We start from the raw sequence: 15,037 nt of genomic DNA, 5'->3' as shown, positions 1-15,037 counted from the left end.
GGTCAGTTTAGTGGTCGGACCAAGCCCCAGAGCACTCCGTTTAGGAATAGAGGGAGTGAGAATGGAGGACAAAGAACACAATGAGGATTCAGCAGTTTCAATTTGTACCTACTGTAAATTGATTGTAGGTGTAAACCAGGTGAGTGCTTGGCCTAAATGAGTAGCTAAATAATACTTTCGCACATCAGGAAGACCACGTCCACGTAACACGGGACTTCTGATAAGAGTAGAGAATTTCACACTAGGCGGCTTACCTAGCCAGAAAAAATTTAATTATTGCCCCTTGCACCTGACTCAAAACCTCACTGGGAATTCTTACTGGTATAGTTTGCAGAAAATAAAGAATCCTGGGCAGCACATTCATTTTCACTGCAGTCATCCTGCCAAACCAAGAAATTATCTGGCCCCTCCAAGTTTTAAAATCTGATTCCACATTTGCAAAGAGAGATGGGAAATTTTCCTTATATAGAGAACTATATGAACTAGTGATATAGGGCCTGATTCAGACCCACTCGCGAGCGGCTGTCCGCTCGCAAGTGGGTCGATGGTGTGCACTGCGCATGCGCACGACGGAGGGAGCTCCGTCGTGCGCATGCGCGAGACGCGACGAGCGAAGGACTGTTGATTGACAGCACGCCCCCTTTGGTGGGCGTGCCGGGGACGTGCCTGCCAGACGGAGGCGTTCCCAAGGGAAAGCCTATCGTCAGAAGCCGGTCCCACTGACATCACTAGTGATGTCAGTGGGAGTGATTTTGGCTCTGATAGAGCCAAAATCACTCCTGGCCTTGCGGTTGAGAAACTCAACCGCAGGCTTCTTCTCGCAGTAGCATCATCCTGCACGCTCGTATAGGCTGTGGGTGGTGACCCACAGCTATACGGCCAGGAGGACGCTCCATATTTATGGAGGTGGGCCCTGATTCAGAGCGAGCGCTCTGGTCAGAGCGTCCAGCTCTGAATCAGGGCCATAGATCCCAAGGTATATTATCTTTTTGTAACACCAAGCAAATTGAAAATTGTGTTCTAATAGTTTACGGGTGTCTGAGGATACATGTAACGGGAGGGCCTCCGATTTAGAATAATTAATTCAGTATCCAGCAATGGTAGAATAAGAAGATAGAGTTTAAAAAAGGATAGGGACAGAGATCTGAGGGGAGGAAAGTGTAAGTAACACATCGTCCGCAAAGAGTGACATTTTATATTCCCTCTCACCAACTTGAATCCCTTTAATATCAGGGGAAGACCATATTAAACAAGCAAGAGATTCTATAGTTAAGGCAAAGATTAAAGGGGAAAGGGGACAGCCCTTCCTGGTGCCATTACGGTTTCATATACAGGAAACTCAGATGTTATGAGATAACGATTATTTTGATATAACCGGTCCCGGTTTTCAGGTATATGAAACACATAATGTTCTGAGACTAGTAGTGTATTGATATAACCGGACATTACATTGGCAGTAACATAAGCAATGATTTTATTAAATAATTAAACATAAAATAAAAAGAAATAAATAATATTTAGCTGTACTAAATAATTTTACTGATAGGAGATAATAAAAGTTATATTTTAATGACATGTTTTGTGAATAATGGAACAATCATTTGTTAGAGGTTTTTTTGATATTTAGTGAACCATCTACTTAAGTCCGTGAGTGCCCCAACATAGGAATACTTTTTCTTTTTTTGTTTGATATGTAATAATATATTCCTGGGTGCACCTCCTTATAGATATTGGAGTAGTAGTCTTTACAGAAATTATTAGGGAAGTGACTATTTATGAATAGTCGATCTGTGCGGATTAATTTTTTTTTTTTTTTTTTTATTGTACTACTAATTCCAAAAAGATCAGAGTCCCTTCCATTCACTCGAACCCTCGCCATCGGGTTGGAATACAAAATCCTTATACCTCTCAGATGATTCCCTCCCAGGCCGAAACTTCGAAGAGTAGCAAACATAAAAGTAGGGGTGAGCGGGTTCGGATTTCTGAAATCTGAACCCCCCCGAGCCCCCCGATCCGAGGCCGATCCGAGTCAGGCTCGACTTTTCCCGCCTGACTCGGATCTGAAATCGAGGCAAAACATAATCATCCCGCCTTCCGGGTCTCGCGGGTTTTGGATCCTATATAAGGTACCCGCGTCGGCACCATTTTCTCACTCGGCTGTGGACAGTGAAGAGGGAGAGTGGGAGTTAAGGCTGGCTGGGCTGTGTAGTGTAGTGTAGTGTTGTAGAGTAGTTTAGTGCAGTGTAGTGTTGTGCTGTGCTGCGCTGTGCTGCTGTTGTCCATAGGGGCTGTGTCCACTACTTCAAAGTCCATAGGGGCTGGCTGGACTGTGTTGTGCAGTCAGTTGTCCATAGGGGCTGTGTCCACTCCAAAGTCCTGTGCAGTGTCCCAGTCCTAAAGGGGTGCTGTAGTGTTGTCCAGGGGGTGCTCTGTCCATCAGGGGTGCTCCCCCCAAGTGCTAAAAAAAATAATATTTTTTCTGTGTTTGTGAATTATGTGCACTGTGGCTGCACGTGCATCAACAAAGGAGCAGCGCCAAGCGTGTGTCTGTGTCCCATAAGTAAAAGGCCAGCTGGCTTGTCCATTAAAGGGCGCTGTAACCCCCAAAGGGCACTCCAAACAAAATAAAAAATAATTTCTGTGTTTGTGAATTGTGTGCGCAGTAGCCGCACATGCATCAACAAAGTAGTTCCAAGCGTGCGACGGTGTCCCATAAATAAAGGGCCGGCTGGATTGACCGCTAAAGGGTGCTGTAACCCCCAAAGTACACTCCAAACAAAATAAAAAAATATTTTCTGTGTTTGTGAATTGTGTGTGCAGTAGCCGCACGTGCATCAACAAAGTAGTGCCAAGCGTGCGCCTGTGTCCCATAAGTAAAAGGCCGGTTGGCTTGTCCGTTAAAGGGTGCTGTAACCCCCAAAGGGCACTCCAAACAAAATAAAAAAATATATTTTCTGTGTTTGTGAATTGTGTGCACTGTGGCTGCACGTGCATCAACAAAGGAGCAGCGCCAAGCGTTGCGCCTGTGCCCCATAAGTAAAGGGCCGGCTGGCTCATTTCTTAATGGGTGGTGTAACCCACAAAGTGCACTAGTCTCCATCAAAAATAAAAAAATATTTTCTGTGTTTGTGTGCGCCTTAGCCGCACGTATATATCAATATAACATAAATGGAGGACCAAACTTTCTCCGATAAAAATAAAATAGGGAAAGATCAAGAACCACTTCTTCCTAGTGCTGAAGCTGCTGCCACTAGTCATGACATAGACGATAACATGCCATCAACGTCGTCTGCCAAGGCCTATGCCCAATGTCATAGTAGAGGACACATACAATCCCATATGACAAAGTTCAGGAAAATGACCTTGAAAAAAACATTTAAATCATCTGAAGAGAAACGTAAACTTGCCAATATGCCATTTACGACACGGAGTGGCAAGGAATGGCTAAGGTCTTTCCCTATGTTCATGACTAGTGGTTCAGCTTCACATGACGATGGAAGCCCTCCTCCCACTAAAAAAATCAAACGAGTTAAGCTGGCAAAAGCACAGCGAAGAACTGTGCGTTCTAAGAAGATATCACAAATCCCCAAGGAAAGTCCAAGTGTGGTGGTGGTTTTGATGCCTGACCTTCCCAGCACTGGACGGGAAGAGGTGGCTCTTTCCACCATTTGCACGCCCCCTGCAAGTGCTGAAAGGAGCACCCACAGTCCACTTGCTGATATGCAAATTGAAGATGTCACTGTTGAAGTACAACAGGATGAGGATACTGGTGTAGCTGGCGCTGAGGAGGAAGTTGGCGAGGAGGATTCTGATGGTGATATGGTTTGTTTAAATCAGGCTCCGGGGGAGACAGTTGTTGTCCGTGGGATGAAAAAGCCCATCATGGTCATGCCTGGGCAGAAGATCAAACATTCCACCTCTTTGGTCTGGCAATATTTCTATCCAAATCCGGACAACAACTGTCTTGCCATATGTACCATATGTAAAGGTGGAATAAGTAGGGGTAGGGACGTTAACCACCTAGGAACATCCTCCCTTATACGGCACCTGCAGCGCGTTCATAAAAAGTTACTGTCAAGTTCAGAAACTTTGGCTAAAACCGTAAGCAGTCCAGGGACACCTAAATCCCGTTGTCCTGTTGTATCCAAGCGCCTGCAAACCACACCGTCAACTCCCTCCTCGTCAATTTCCTCCTTAGTCAGGATCGGAAGTAGTCCTGCAGGCCATGTCACTGGCATGACCGACTCTCCTATCCGGGATTCCTCCGGAGGATCCTGCTGCCGCTGCTGCTGTTGCTGCTGCTGGGAGTCATTCATCATCCCAGAGAGGAAGTAGGAACACCACTACTTTTACTAAACAATTGACCCTCCAACAGTCCTTAGCGAGGAGGATGAAGTACGACAGCAGTCATCCTGAAGGAAAACGTATAACTGAGGCCTTGACTGCTATGTTGGTGTTAGACGTGCGTCCGGTATCCGCCATTAGTGCAGTGGGATTTAGACAATTGATGGAGGTAGTATGTCCCCGGTTCCAAATCCCGTCTAGATTCCACTTCACTAGGCAGGCGATACCGAGACTGTACAGAAACGTCAGAAAAAGTGTCCTCAGTGTCCTGAAAAATGCCGTTGTACCCAATGTCCACTTAACCACGGACATGTGGACAAGTGGAACAGGGTAGACTAAGGACTATATGACTGTGACAGCCCACTGGGTAGATGTATCACCTTACGCAGCAACAGCAGCAGCGTCACCAGTAGCAGCATCTCAGAAACGCCAGCTCGTTCCAAGGCAGGCTACGCTGTGTATCACCGGTTTCAGTAAGAGGCACACCACCGACAACCTATTAGAGAAACTGAGGGAAATCATCGCCCAGTGGCTTACCCCACTTAGACTCTCCTGGGGATTTGTGATATCTGACAACGCCACCAATATTGTGCGGGCATTACATCTGGGCAAATTCCAGCACGTCCCATGTTTTGCTCACACAATAAACTTGGTGATGCAGAATTTTCTGAAAAGCGACAGGAGCGTGTAGGAGACGCTTTGGGTGGCCCGAAAAATTTCTGCCCACTTTCGCCATTCAGCGACTGCATGCCGAAGACTGGAGCGCCAGCAAACACTCTTGAACCTGCCCCGCCATCACCTGAAGCAAGAGGTTGTGACGCGGTGGAACTCAACCCTCTATATGCTTCAGAGGATGGAGGAGCAGCAAAAGGCCATTCAATCCTATACATCTACCTATGACATAGGCAAAGGAGGGGGTATGCACCTGACTCAAGTGCAGTGGAGAATGATTTCCGTGTTGTGCAAGGTTCTCCAGCCCTTCGAACTTGCCACACGTGAAGTCAGTTCAGACACTGCCAGCTTGAGTCAGGTCATTCCCCTCATCAGGCTTTTGCAGAAGCAGCTGGAGAAAGTGAAGGAGGAGCTAAGACGGAGCGATTCCGCTCGGCATGTGGGACTTGTGGATGAAGCCCTTCATTCGCTTTGCCAGGATTCCAGGGTGGTCAATCTGTTGAAATCAGACCACTACATTTTGGCCACCGTGCTCGATCCTAGGTTTAAAGCCTATGTGGTGTCTCTCTTTCCGGCCGACACAAGCCTGCAGAGGTGCAAAGAACTGCTGGTGAACACACTGTCAGCTGAAACGGAACGTGACACGTCAACAGCTCCTTCTTCATTTTCTCCCGCAATTGGGGCTGCCAGGAAAAAACTTAGCTATCCTAAGCAACCCGCTGGCGGTGATGCAGGGCAGGCAGGACCAAGTTTGGACATCTGGTCCGGACTGAAGGACCTGGCAACAATTTCTGACATGTCTACTGTCACTACATATGATACTGTCACCATTGACAGAATGGTGGAGGATTACATCGGTGACAGCATCCAAGTAGGCATGTCAGACAGTCCATACCTATACTGGCAGGAAAAAGAGGCAATTTGGAGGCCCCTGTACAAACTGGATCTATTTTACCTGAGTTGCCCCCCCTCCAGTGTGTACTCCGAAAGAGTGTTTAGTGCAGCCGGGAACCTTGTCAGCGAAAGGCGTTGGAGGTTGCTTCCACAAAATGTGGAGAAGATGATGTTCATAAAAATGAATTATCAACTCTTCCAGGGAGACCAGCCTCCAGAACGTACAGAGGGACCTGTGGTGGTGGATTCCAGTGGGGACGAGTTAATACTCTGTGAGGGTGAGGATGTACACAACACTGAAGAGGGTGAGGAATCAGTGGATGAGGAGGATGAGGATGACATCTTGCCTCCGTAGAGCCAGTTTGTGCAGGGACAGATTAATTGCCAGCTTGTTTTGTGGGGGCCCAAACGAACCAATCATTTTAGCCACAGTTGTGTGGCAGACCCTGGCGCTGAAATGATTGCTTTGTTAAAGTGTGCATGTCCTGTTTATACAACATAAGGGTGGGTGGGAGGGCCCAAGGACAATTCCATCTTGCGCCTCTTTTTTTTCTTTGCATTATGTACAGTTTGGGGCCTAGTTTTTCAAACTGCCATCCTGTCTGCCACTGCAATATCACTCCTAGATGGGTCACATGTTTGTGCCGCCCACTCGTGTCGCTTAGCATAGTCATCCAGCTACCTCGGTGCAACCTTTTGGACATAAAAATACTATTGTGAGGTGTGAGGTGTTCAGAATAGACTGGAAATTAGTGGAAATTAAGGTTATTGAGGTTAATAAATAGCATAGGAGCAGAAAAACCAACACATTCTGTGATTTTAGCTGTTTTTATGCTTTTTAAAAAAAAAATCCAGATCCAAAACACAAAACCCAGAACCCAAAACATGGAAGGGTGGTTTTGGCAAAACCAATCCAGATCCAAAACACGAAGAAAGATCCAGATCCAAAACCAAAACACAAAACACAGAAAGTGGCCGGTGCACACCCCTACATAAAAGGCAATAAAATTTTAATGAATGCCTTCTCAGCATCTAGTGAAAGAAGCAGAGAAGGCATCTTTCTTTTATTTATAATATGGATAAGATCAACTGTTCTTGTCGGCCCAGGATGAAACCCATCTGATCAGGGTGGACAAGTCCCCACCAACCAGGTACTCTGCACTTGTGACCCACATCACTAATACTAGCATCCACTGTAAAAGATTTTCTCCTGAACAGAAAGCCACCGAGAAGGACATACACAGGTTGGGACGCCACCTGTGACTTCTACATCAGTGTCTGAACTCCTTCATTACTACCCTTATTTACATTGTATTATTTCCCACTGTGTGTAACCATCTATAGTGTTTATGTTTGCAAATACCACATTGCAGCATATCATTGTATGTATTGACCAGCTGTTTTAATCCTATGTTTACATCCCTATTAAAATTATCCATATCGCTCAGTGGAGCTCAACTTATACAATACCTAATTATTCAGCTTATGGTAAGAAATTATCCATACATCACTAGGGGTCATATATCCAGTAACTACTAGACATCATTAATACACCACAAGAGAAAGCACATTAGATATCATACCAATACTCTATTTCCCCCAAGAGGGCTGGCACCCTCTTATCTAAGTGCTGCATACCCCAGCCACTAATCTCCAGTGCGCAGGAATGCCCAACTTTTGTCTTAAATTTCTTATAGTACAGTAGGGAGAAGCCGTCTGAACCAGGGGCTTTTGAGATTTTAACGTCCCCTCCAGCTCTTCTAAGATATCTGAGCTTAATTGAGCAACCGTAGAACTACTTAATTTAGGGAGATGACACTTTGCTAGAAAAGAATCAATGTCTTTATCTAAGGAGGGAGATGGAACAGAGTTGTGGTTGGAGTTATACAAATTTTGATAAATGGTTTCAAATTCCTTCACTATCCTCCCGGGGTCATGTGTTAGATCACCCATTCTAGTTTTAATTGACAGAATATTTTTAGACGAGACTTTAGCTCGCAGTTTACGAGCTAGTAGCTTATTGGCTTTATCCCCCTTTTCATAATACCTCTGATTTAAACGAAGGAAGCAGAATTCTGTCTTATGAGACAATAACACATTAAGTTCTCCTCAAATTTTAATGAGCTGATCTAGGTCGGACTGAATAAGAGTAGATTTATGTTTTAATTCTAGTTGGTGTAGTTATGTAGTTAAATCTAAAATGGCTTGGGTACGTTGTCGTTTAATTCTAGAAGCCATTCCCACAAAGTCATATCTTTGATATCAGGGGTCTGGTTTATGGACAAATAATCTTTGAGTAATGTGTGCTCATTTTTAAGACAGAAGAAATAAAATTAAACACAAATGTAAAGCACCAGAATAATCAAATGAACAAAGCATAGAAAGTACATAATGACTATAGTGGCAAGACATTAAGGAGCCAATGTGGGTTTATCCATGTAGAGGTATGAATTAAACGGGATGTAGTTAATATACCGGCGGAAACGATGCCACCAATCTAATTCCTGACTTGTCCTGCCCGACAAGGGACTTAATATAGGCGTCGAGATGCCGACGCCTATCTTAATCCCAGCGCTGGAAGAATGACCCTCGCCATCCCGATTGTCCTCGGACGGGTAAGTATAACACTTAGCCCGGGGATTGGGGGGTTAGGTTTAGGGACCCCCGAGGGGACTTAGGGTTAGGCACCCCCCAGGGAAGGTTAGGGTTAGGCTAGGGGAAGGGGGGATTTAGGGTTAGGCACCCTGCCGGGGAAGATTAGGGTTAGGCACTACGAGGAGAGGTTAGGATTAGGCACCCCCTGGGAGGGTTAGGTTTAGGATGCGGGGAGAGGGGGTTAGGGTTAGGCACTAAGGGGGGAGGTCAGGGTTAGGGCACCCCTAAAGGAGGGTTAGGGGGGGAGAGAGAGGGAAGGGTTATGGTACTTACCTGTACCTGTCGGGATTTCGACCCAACGGCCTGCCGCTGTCGGTATTTAGCCTCCGGCATTACATACCGATTCTGAATTAAACACAGAGTACTTATTCAGAGTTGAAGATAAATACAATTTGCAGCTTTTATTGGCAATGTGTCTTTTTTTCCAGGCAACTTGCACTTGCGACTCCATATGAAAACAAAGCCGGGTCGGGGGATGGGAGGGGAGCATCTACATACGGCCAAAGTACAGTTGGGGTGCATTGTGGGTGTGTTGATGCAAATTACACCTAAGTTAGCTGGTGAAATGTCGCACATGCAATTGTTTGGACGGACATGACATGCGGGTACTAAAATCCTGATGCCACTTGTTAACTGATAATGATGATGATGACAGCTGCAGACTGCGCCTGATTAGTCAACTGCGTTTTAGTTACATCCATTAATGGAAATAAAGCTAAAGTGATACAATTGATTAAAAAAACATCACATTCTACTGTATACTAATTAAACAGACCATATTTGCATCTTGTTGGATTAGCATCTCATTTGCTCCAGTTGAATGGGTAATTACTATGTTCATTCTATGGCCAGTTACTGTTATGTGTGTGCATTTTGTTCTGCTATTCCTGATGTTGCTGTTCCTGTTATTCGCATGAGGGAAGAGCATTAGCTACATATGCAGATTTGGTTGCATTCCACATATATGTCCACCTGAGAGTAGTTAGCAAAATGCAAGGCCAGATTAAGGGCCACATGGGCCTGGGGCTAAAAATAATCCAGAGCCTATTGTGAGAAGCAAAAAAAGAGTGACCAATGATGGGTGGGTGTGGCCTGTGCCATGTAGATGTGGCCAGCACCATGTGGGCATGTACACCTCCTACACAATCTGCCCCAAAGTCTCCATCAGTAGAAAAATTGCATCAATTTGTGAGAAAAATATAAATGCAGTTTTAATATTTATGGCCATCTGAGCGGCTGGTCATCATCATGCTGTCATTGTGAAGGGCCTATTGTTATGTGGAGGCCTGGAGCTGTAGTCCTATCCACCACGTTGTTAATCTGGCCCTGGCAAAATGCATCTTTTTTCTGCAGTCACATTTTATATTTGTATTTGCATCCAACTGTGAATTAAGTGCACACCTGAACAACGGTGCGACCCAGCGTCGCGGTGATGCGATGTAACAATATATTGTATTGCCATACACACTACAAGATCTGTTGTGCGATGATACGATATATTGTTACATGTCGTCAATGGAATCTTCCCATTGGATGATGCAATGAATAACAGGTGAAAACGACGGCTTGGGAGCACACACTATATGATAGATGTGCAGATTGGTCAAAAGTACCAAAATTGCATGATATATCATATAGTGTGTATCACGCTTAAGGCCCTAAGTAAACGCAGTTTACTGTGCCTTCCATCAGACTGAAGACAGTCTGTTTTATATGACAATAACATGAAACATCATCATAAATGTAACTATCTTATTAATGTATTTCCTAAACATTTTATCAGATCACATTGTAATAGCAGCTACGTCACATATAAATAATATACAACAAAGTGGTTGTGAATTTGTTGTTTATGCAAACATTGTTTTATCCCCTGAATTCCATTTATATCAATTGTAAGAATATACTGTACAACAATTTGCCTGCGCTTACACCAATATTCATGTCACAGAACATTACTCACTCTGGATCATTGCTTTCAGTAAGTGGATCAAACTCTAGGAGCTCGTAGTAATTTGGCAATGGTGCACTGTAATTGGAATCATCTGCAATGGTAGATGAAATATATAATGTTAACTGAAATGTTTCAAACAAAATCATACAGAATTCCGCAACTAACATTGTCATACACAATTTCTCTGCCCTACTGAACTAACACCATTTATTCTCTCTCTTTATTCTCATTCTCTCTCTCTCTCTCTAAATATGAAAATGACAAAAGACGGACAATTCATGTTAATGGGTTCAGATTGGACTGGCAACAGCACATAGTAGAACTGCAGCAATAACTTCTGTAGCTTGACCCTTACTTATTTATTGTAGCTGTCTTTCTGTTAAGAATGAGGTAGCGTGCTGGCTGGGTATACTGCCTTCCATCATAAACGTTTGGTGCCATGGAACTTTGCAGCCACTCTGTGCAGAATAACATACATTGGCCAGGAGAGACAAAGAATATAACGCTACAAGTCTGCAATTCAGCCATGCACATGCATACTGATTAGCAGAATTCAGGCTATACATTAACATAAAACACAGGACACTCTGCACTGACATAATATCCTGTAGTGCCTAGTGCAGTGGTAGAATTTCAGCATCAGCTATGTAAATGCACCTTTCAGACTTCCAGCTGTTCTTAAAAATACAATCTCTGCAAGCCACTGAGAATCATAGAGCTTATAGTGAAGTTACTACTGTAATGTCCAAGATGATTTATTAGATAATCTCGTAGTTTAAATCTCACATATACTGTACAGTACAACTTCCCTGTTTTTAATTAATCTACAGTTGGCGTTATCCGATGAAACAGCAAAGATTCAAATGCAAATACAGTATAAAAAAAACTTTCTTCTTCAGGGTCCATAGGGTCCACAGAATCTACCTTGGGGGAATGTAGTTGGAGAGATCCATTACACAAAACAGCTACAGCTTTAAAGCTCCCAGCATGCACTGGTCCTCCTCCCTATATACCCTGCTTCCAGCCACAGGCATTCAGCTTTTTGTTTGGTGCGTGGGCAATTTCCAGACGCACCTGTTTAACAGCGGGACTGCTTAGGCACTCCCAGACTTTTTTCTTTTATGATTCACCTTAGTATTTGAACTTCTGAGGATTTCGGCGGGCCTCAGCAAGGCTTAGCTAGCGGCGTTGCTGGGGTCCGGACTGAGGGCTTGATTCTGACCTGCTCGCGAGCGCTGAGCGCTCGCAAGCTCGTCGATGGTGCCCAAATGCGCATGCGCATGACGGAGGCGGCTCCGTCGTGTGCATGCGCGAGACCCGAATAACAACGGCCAAGCCATCGTTATGGGTCTCGCACCAAAGGGGGCATGCTGTCGATGGTGATTGACAGCATGCCCCCTTTGGTGGGCGTGCCGGGGGCGTGGCTGCCCAGATGGAGGCGTTCCCATGGGAACGTCTACCATCTGGGTCCGGCCCCACTGACATCACTAGTGATGTCAGTGGGAGTGCTTTTATCTCTGATAGAGCCAAAAGCACTCCTGGGCTTGCGGCAGCGAGACCCTACTGCAGGGTCTCGTCGCAAGCCCGATGGTCGCGATGGTCTTGACCATCGCGATCATCATTTTGGCCGCTCGCTATAGCTGTGGGTGGTCACCCACAGCTATGCTAGTGGCCAGGAGGCCACTCCAAAAAGGAGCAGGGATGGCCCCGATTCAGAGCCAGCGCTCTGTCAGAGCGTCCGGCTCTGAATCAGGGCCTGAGATCGGATTCATGGAGATGGCAGGTAAGCGATTACATGTGAGGGGAGTTGTGCGCGACGCAGTTCGTTGCCTCAGGTGTAGGAGACACACCAGAGGCGGCTGCGGGTGAAGGCCTTGTGTAACGTGTACTCACTAAGGCGGCCAGGGCCATATCGTCTGTCGCCGGGGATGGGTAGTAGATACACTAGAGCGTACTAGTTCTACTACCGTGAGGCCAGCGTACCCGTGCCATCAAAATCCCACTTTAGGGGAGATAGGTGCTCCCAGGAAGCTCCTCCTCCGACCCAGATGCAACTTCCGGTTACGGACTCCCACCTCTGGGTTGCTACTGCTGACCACCTCGTGGATGAGGAGCTCGCAGTTCGCAGTTGTGCTTACTGCTGCAGGCTGGTTTGTCTCCCTGTATACCTTTCCTCTGGGTCTGGTATATAGCGCTCTATATCCTGCCAATACCCCGGCGGGGCTGGTCAGTTGATTCAGAATCAATTTGCAATAGCAATGTTTGTATTTATGCATTGTATGTGACTTTCATTCTAGCTGCTGTATATATACTGTCTTTTGTTTTCAAACTGTCAGTGATATCTATCACTGTGTTTCTCCTCATCCCTGTGAAGGTGTGTGGGGTTTTTCATATGTGAAATGGGTCACACTGCATTTATACTGTACACCTTATACTGATCACACATTGGTCATGTCTGATGGTAAAGGTGAGAAGGGTGAGGTTCCGGTGCTCAAGTCATGTAAATCCTGTTTGGCAGGCCTGTCTGAACAGGATTTTGTGAAAGATGGATTGTTTAATGCCTGTTCTAAACAGTCACCTTTCCTATCTGGTACACCTGCACCTACACAAGAGCCATTTTGGGTGGCATCTTGGTCGCAGGTTTTGTCGCATATGGTGGACAAGGTCACAGCGTCGTGTGCACCTGCCGTGATATTGCCTCCTACTGTGGGATATCCACAGCAGTTGCATCCTTCTATGTACATGTCCCCTGTGAATCCCTGTTGGTTTGATTCTTCTGCTCACTCTAGTCAGAGTATGCTGCCGTCAATAGCCCCTCAGCAGGTGGTACAGGCGAATAGACCAGTGGCAGTAAAGAAGAAGGGGCATAAGAGAGATTCTCTTCAGACATTGCCTCAAGATTCTGACTCAACCTCCTCATCACACTCTGATACTCACAGTTCTGGGTCTTACTCAGTGGAAGAAGACCATCAATCCTCTGTGGATGTCCCCTCTCTGGAGAGAGCGGTTAGGTCTCAGTATAGAGGAAGAGGAGGTGCCGCTGAAAGCTAATGCTCTGGTCTTTAGGTGTCAGAAGGTGGCTAGAGATTATTTTCCTCAGTCTGAGCAACTGATGAATCTCATGTCTGAAGCATGGTCTACACCAAATAAGCATTTCCATACTATAAGGAATTTAACTTCTTGATATCCATTTGCTCAGGGTAAATGTAGCAAATGGGAAGTTCCTCCATCAGTAGATGCTCATGTGACTAGATTGATCAAGAGCTCTACATTACACTTTCCTGCGGCATCCTCTTTGAAGGATGTTACAGATAGAAAACTTGATAACTATTTAAACTCAGTGTTTTCATTATCTGGAGCTATTACCAGACCAGCTATGGCTGTAGCCTGGGTAGAAAAAGCTATGGAAGAATGGACAAAGTCTCTGGAGGATAGCATGCCTAATGCTACCAGAGAGTAGCTGTCTTCCCTCTGTCAGATGTGAGAAGCAGCTATATATATGGGGAAAGTGGTCATTGACGCAGGTATCTTCTAGGGTATCGTCAGGTTCAGTTGCAGCTCAAAGAACCCTTTGGCTAAAAACCTGGAAGGCGGATACAGGTTCCAAGAAAGCCTTGTGGGGAAGGTCTGTTTGGACCACAGCTGGATGACATAGTGTCTTCTCTAGCGACATCTAAATCTGTGGGGTTGCCATCTATGACTACCCCTAAGTATAGGCAGTTGTCAGCTCGGTCCTTTTGCCCACAAGGTAGGGCAAAGGGACAGTCCTCCTCCAGACAGGATAATTCCCACAGGAGATGGCAAACCAATAAATCCTGGTCAACCAAGCGTCCTGTTTCCAAGCCGGATTGTAAGTCCACTTCCTGATGGGGCAGCCTCCCCCCTGGGGGGGTCTCAGAGTTGGAGGCCGACATCAGACCACGATAGATGCCTGGGTTTGAGAGGTGATCTCACAAGGTTACGCCATCACGTTCCTGAAGCATCCCCCTGAAAGGTTTGTTGGTACAACCCTGCCTTTAGACCCGGTCAGGTCCTCGGCCGTCCGGGAGTCTATTGGGGCCTTCCTGAGGTCAGGAGTCATAATCCTCATTCCTGTGATGCAACAGAGAAGGGGCTATTACTCAAATTTGTTTTTGGTTTGGAAACCAAATGGGTTACATATCCCTATCCTGAAGCTGAAGTCTCTCAACAGATTCATTCATGTGCCCAAATTCCGTATGGAAACCCTTTGGTCTATTTACTGGCAATGGAGCCTGGAGATTTTATGGTCTCCCTGGACATACAGGATGCATATATGCATGTTCTGATTGCAAGATCCCACCAAAGATTTCTGAGATTGGTGGTAGATCAGCAACATTACCAATTTCAGACTCTATCCTTCAGGCTGTCCACAGCCCCTCAGGTATTTACCCAAATAATGGCAGTGATGATGGCTCATCTTAGACAACAAGGTGTCAGGATACTGCCATATTTGGATGACTTCCTGATATTAGCACAATCACAGGAGTTGTTACAATG

General features: G+C 45.6%; 1 protein-coding gene across 1 annotated transcript in view; it reads right to left on the bottom strand.

The window, feature by feature from the left end:
* TOM1L1 (target of myb1 like 1 membrane trafficking protein) overlaps positions 1–15,037 on the bottom strand; it is a 202,183-nt gene that overhangs the window by 12,775 nt on the left and 174,371 nt on the right. Inside the window, exon 14 of the mRNA XM_088473337.1 lies at positions 10,529–10,610. Within this exon, the coding sequence (XP_088329463.1) occupies positions 10,529–10,610 (82 nt within the window). The remainder of the gene's footprint in view (positions 1–10,528; positions 10,611–15,037) is intronic.

This window comes from Taudactylus pleione, unplaced genomic scaffold, assembly GCF_031769625.1.
Source record: "Taudactylus pleione unplaced genomic scaffold, aTauple2 ptg000016l, whole genome shotgun sequence".
Lineage (NCBI taxonomy): Eukaryota > Metazoa > Chordata > Amphibia > Anura > Myobatrachidae > Taudactylus > Taudactylus pleione.
This window is presented reverse-complemented; position numbering and strand designations above follow the sequence as displayed.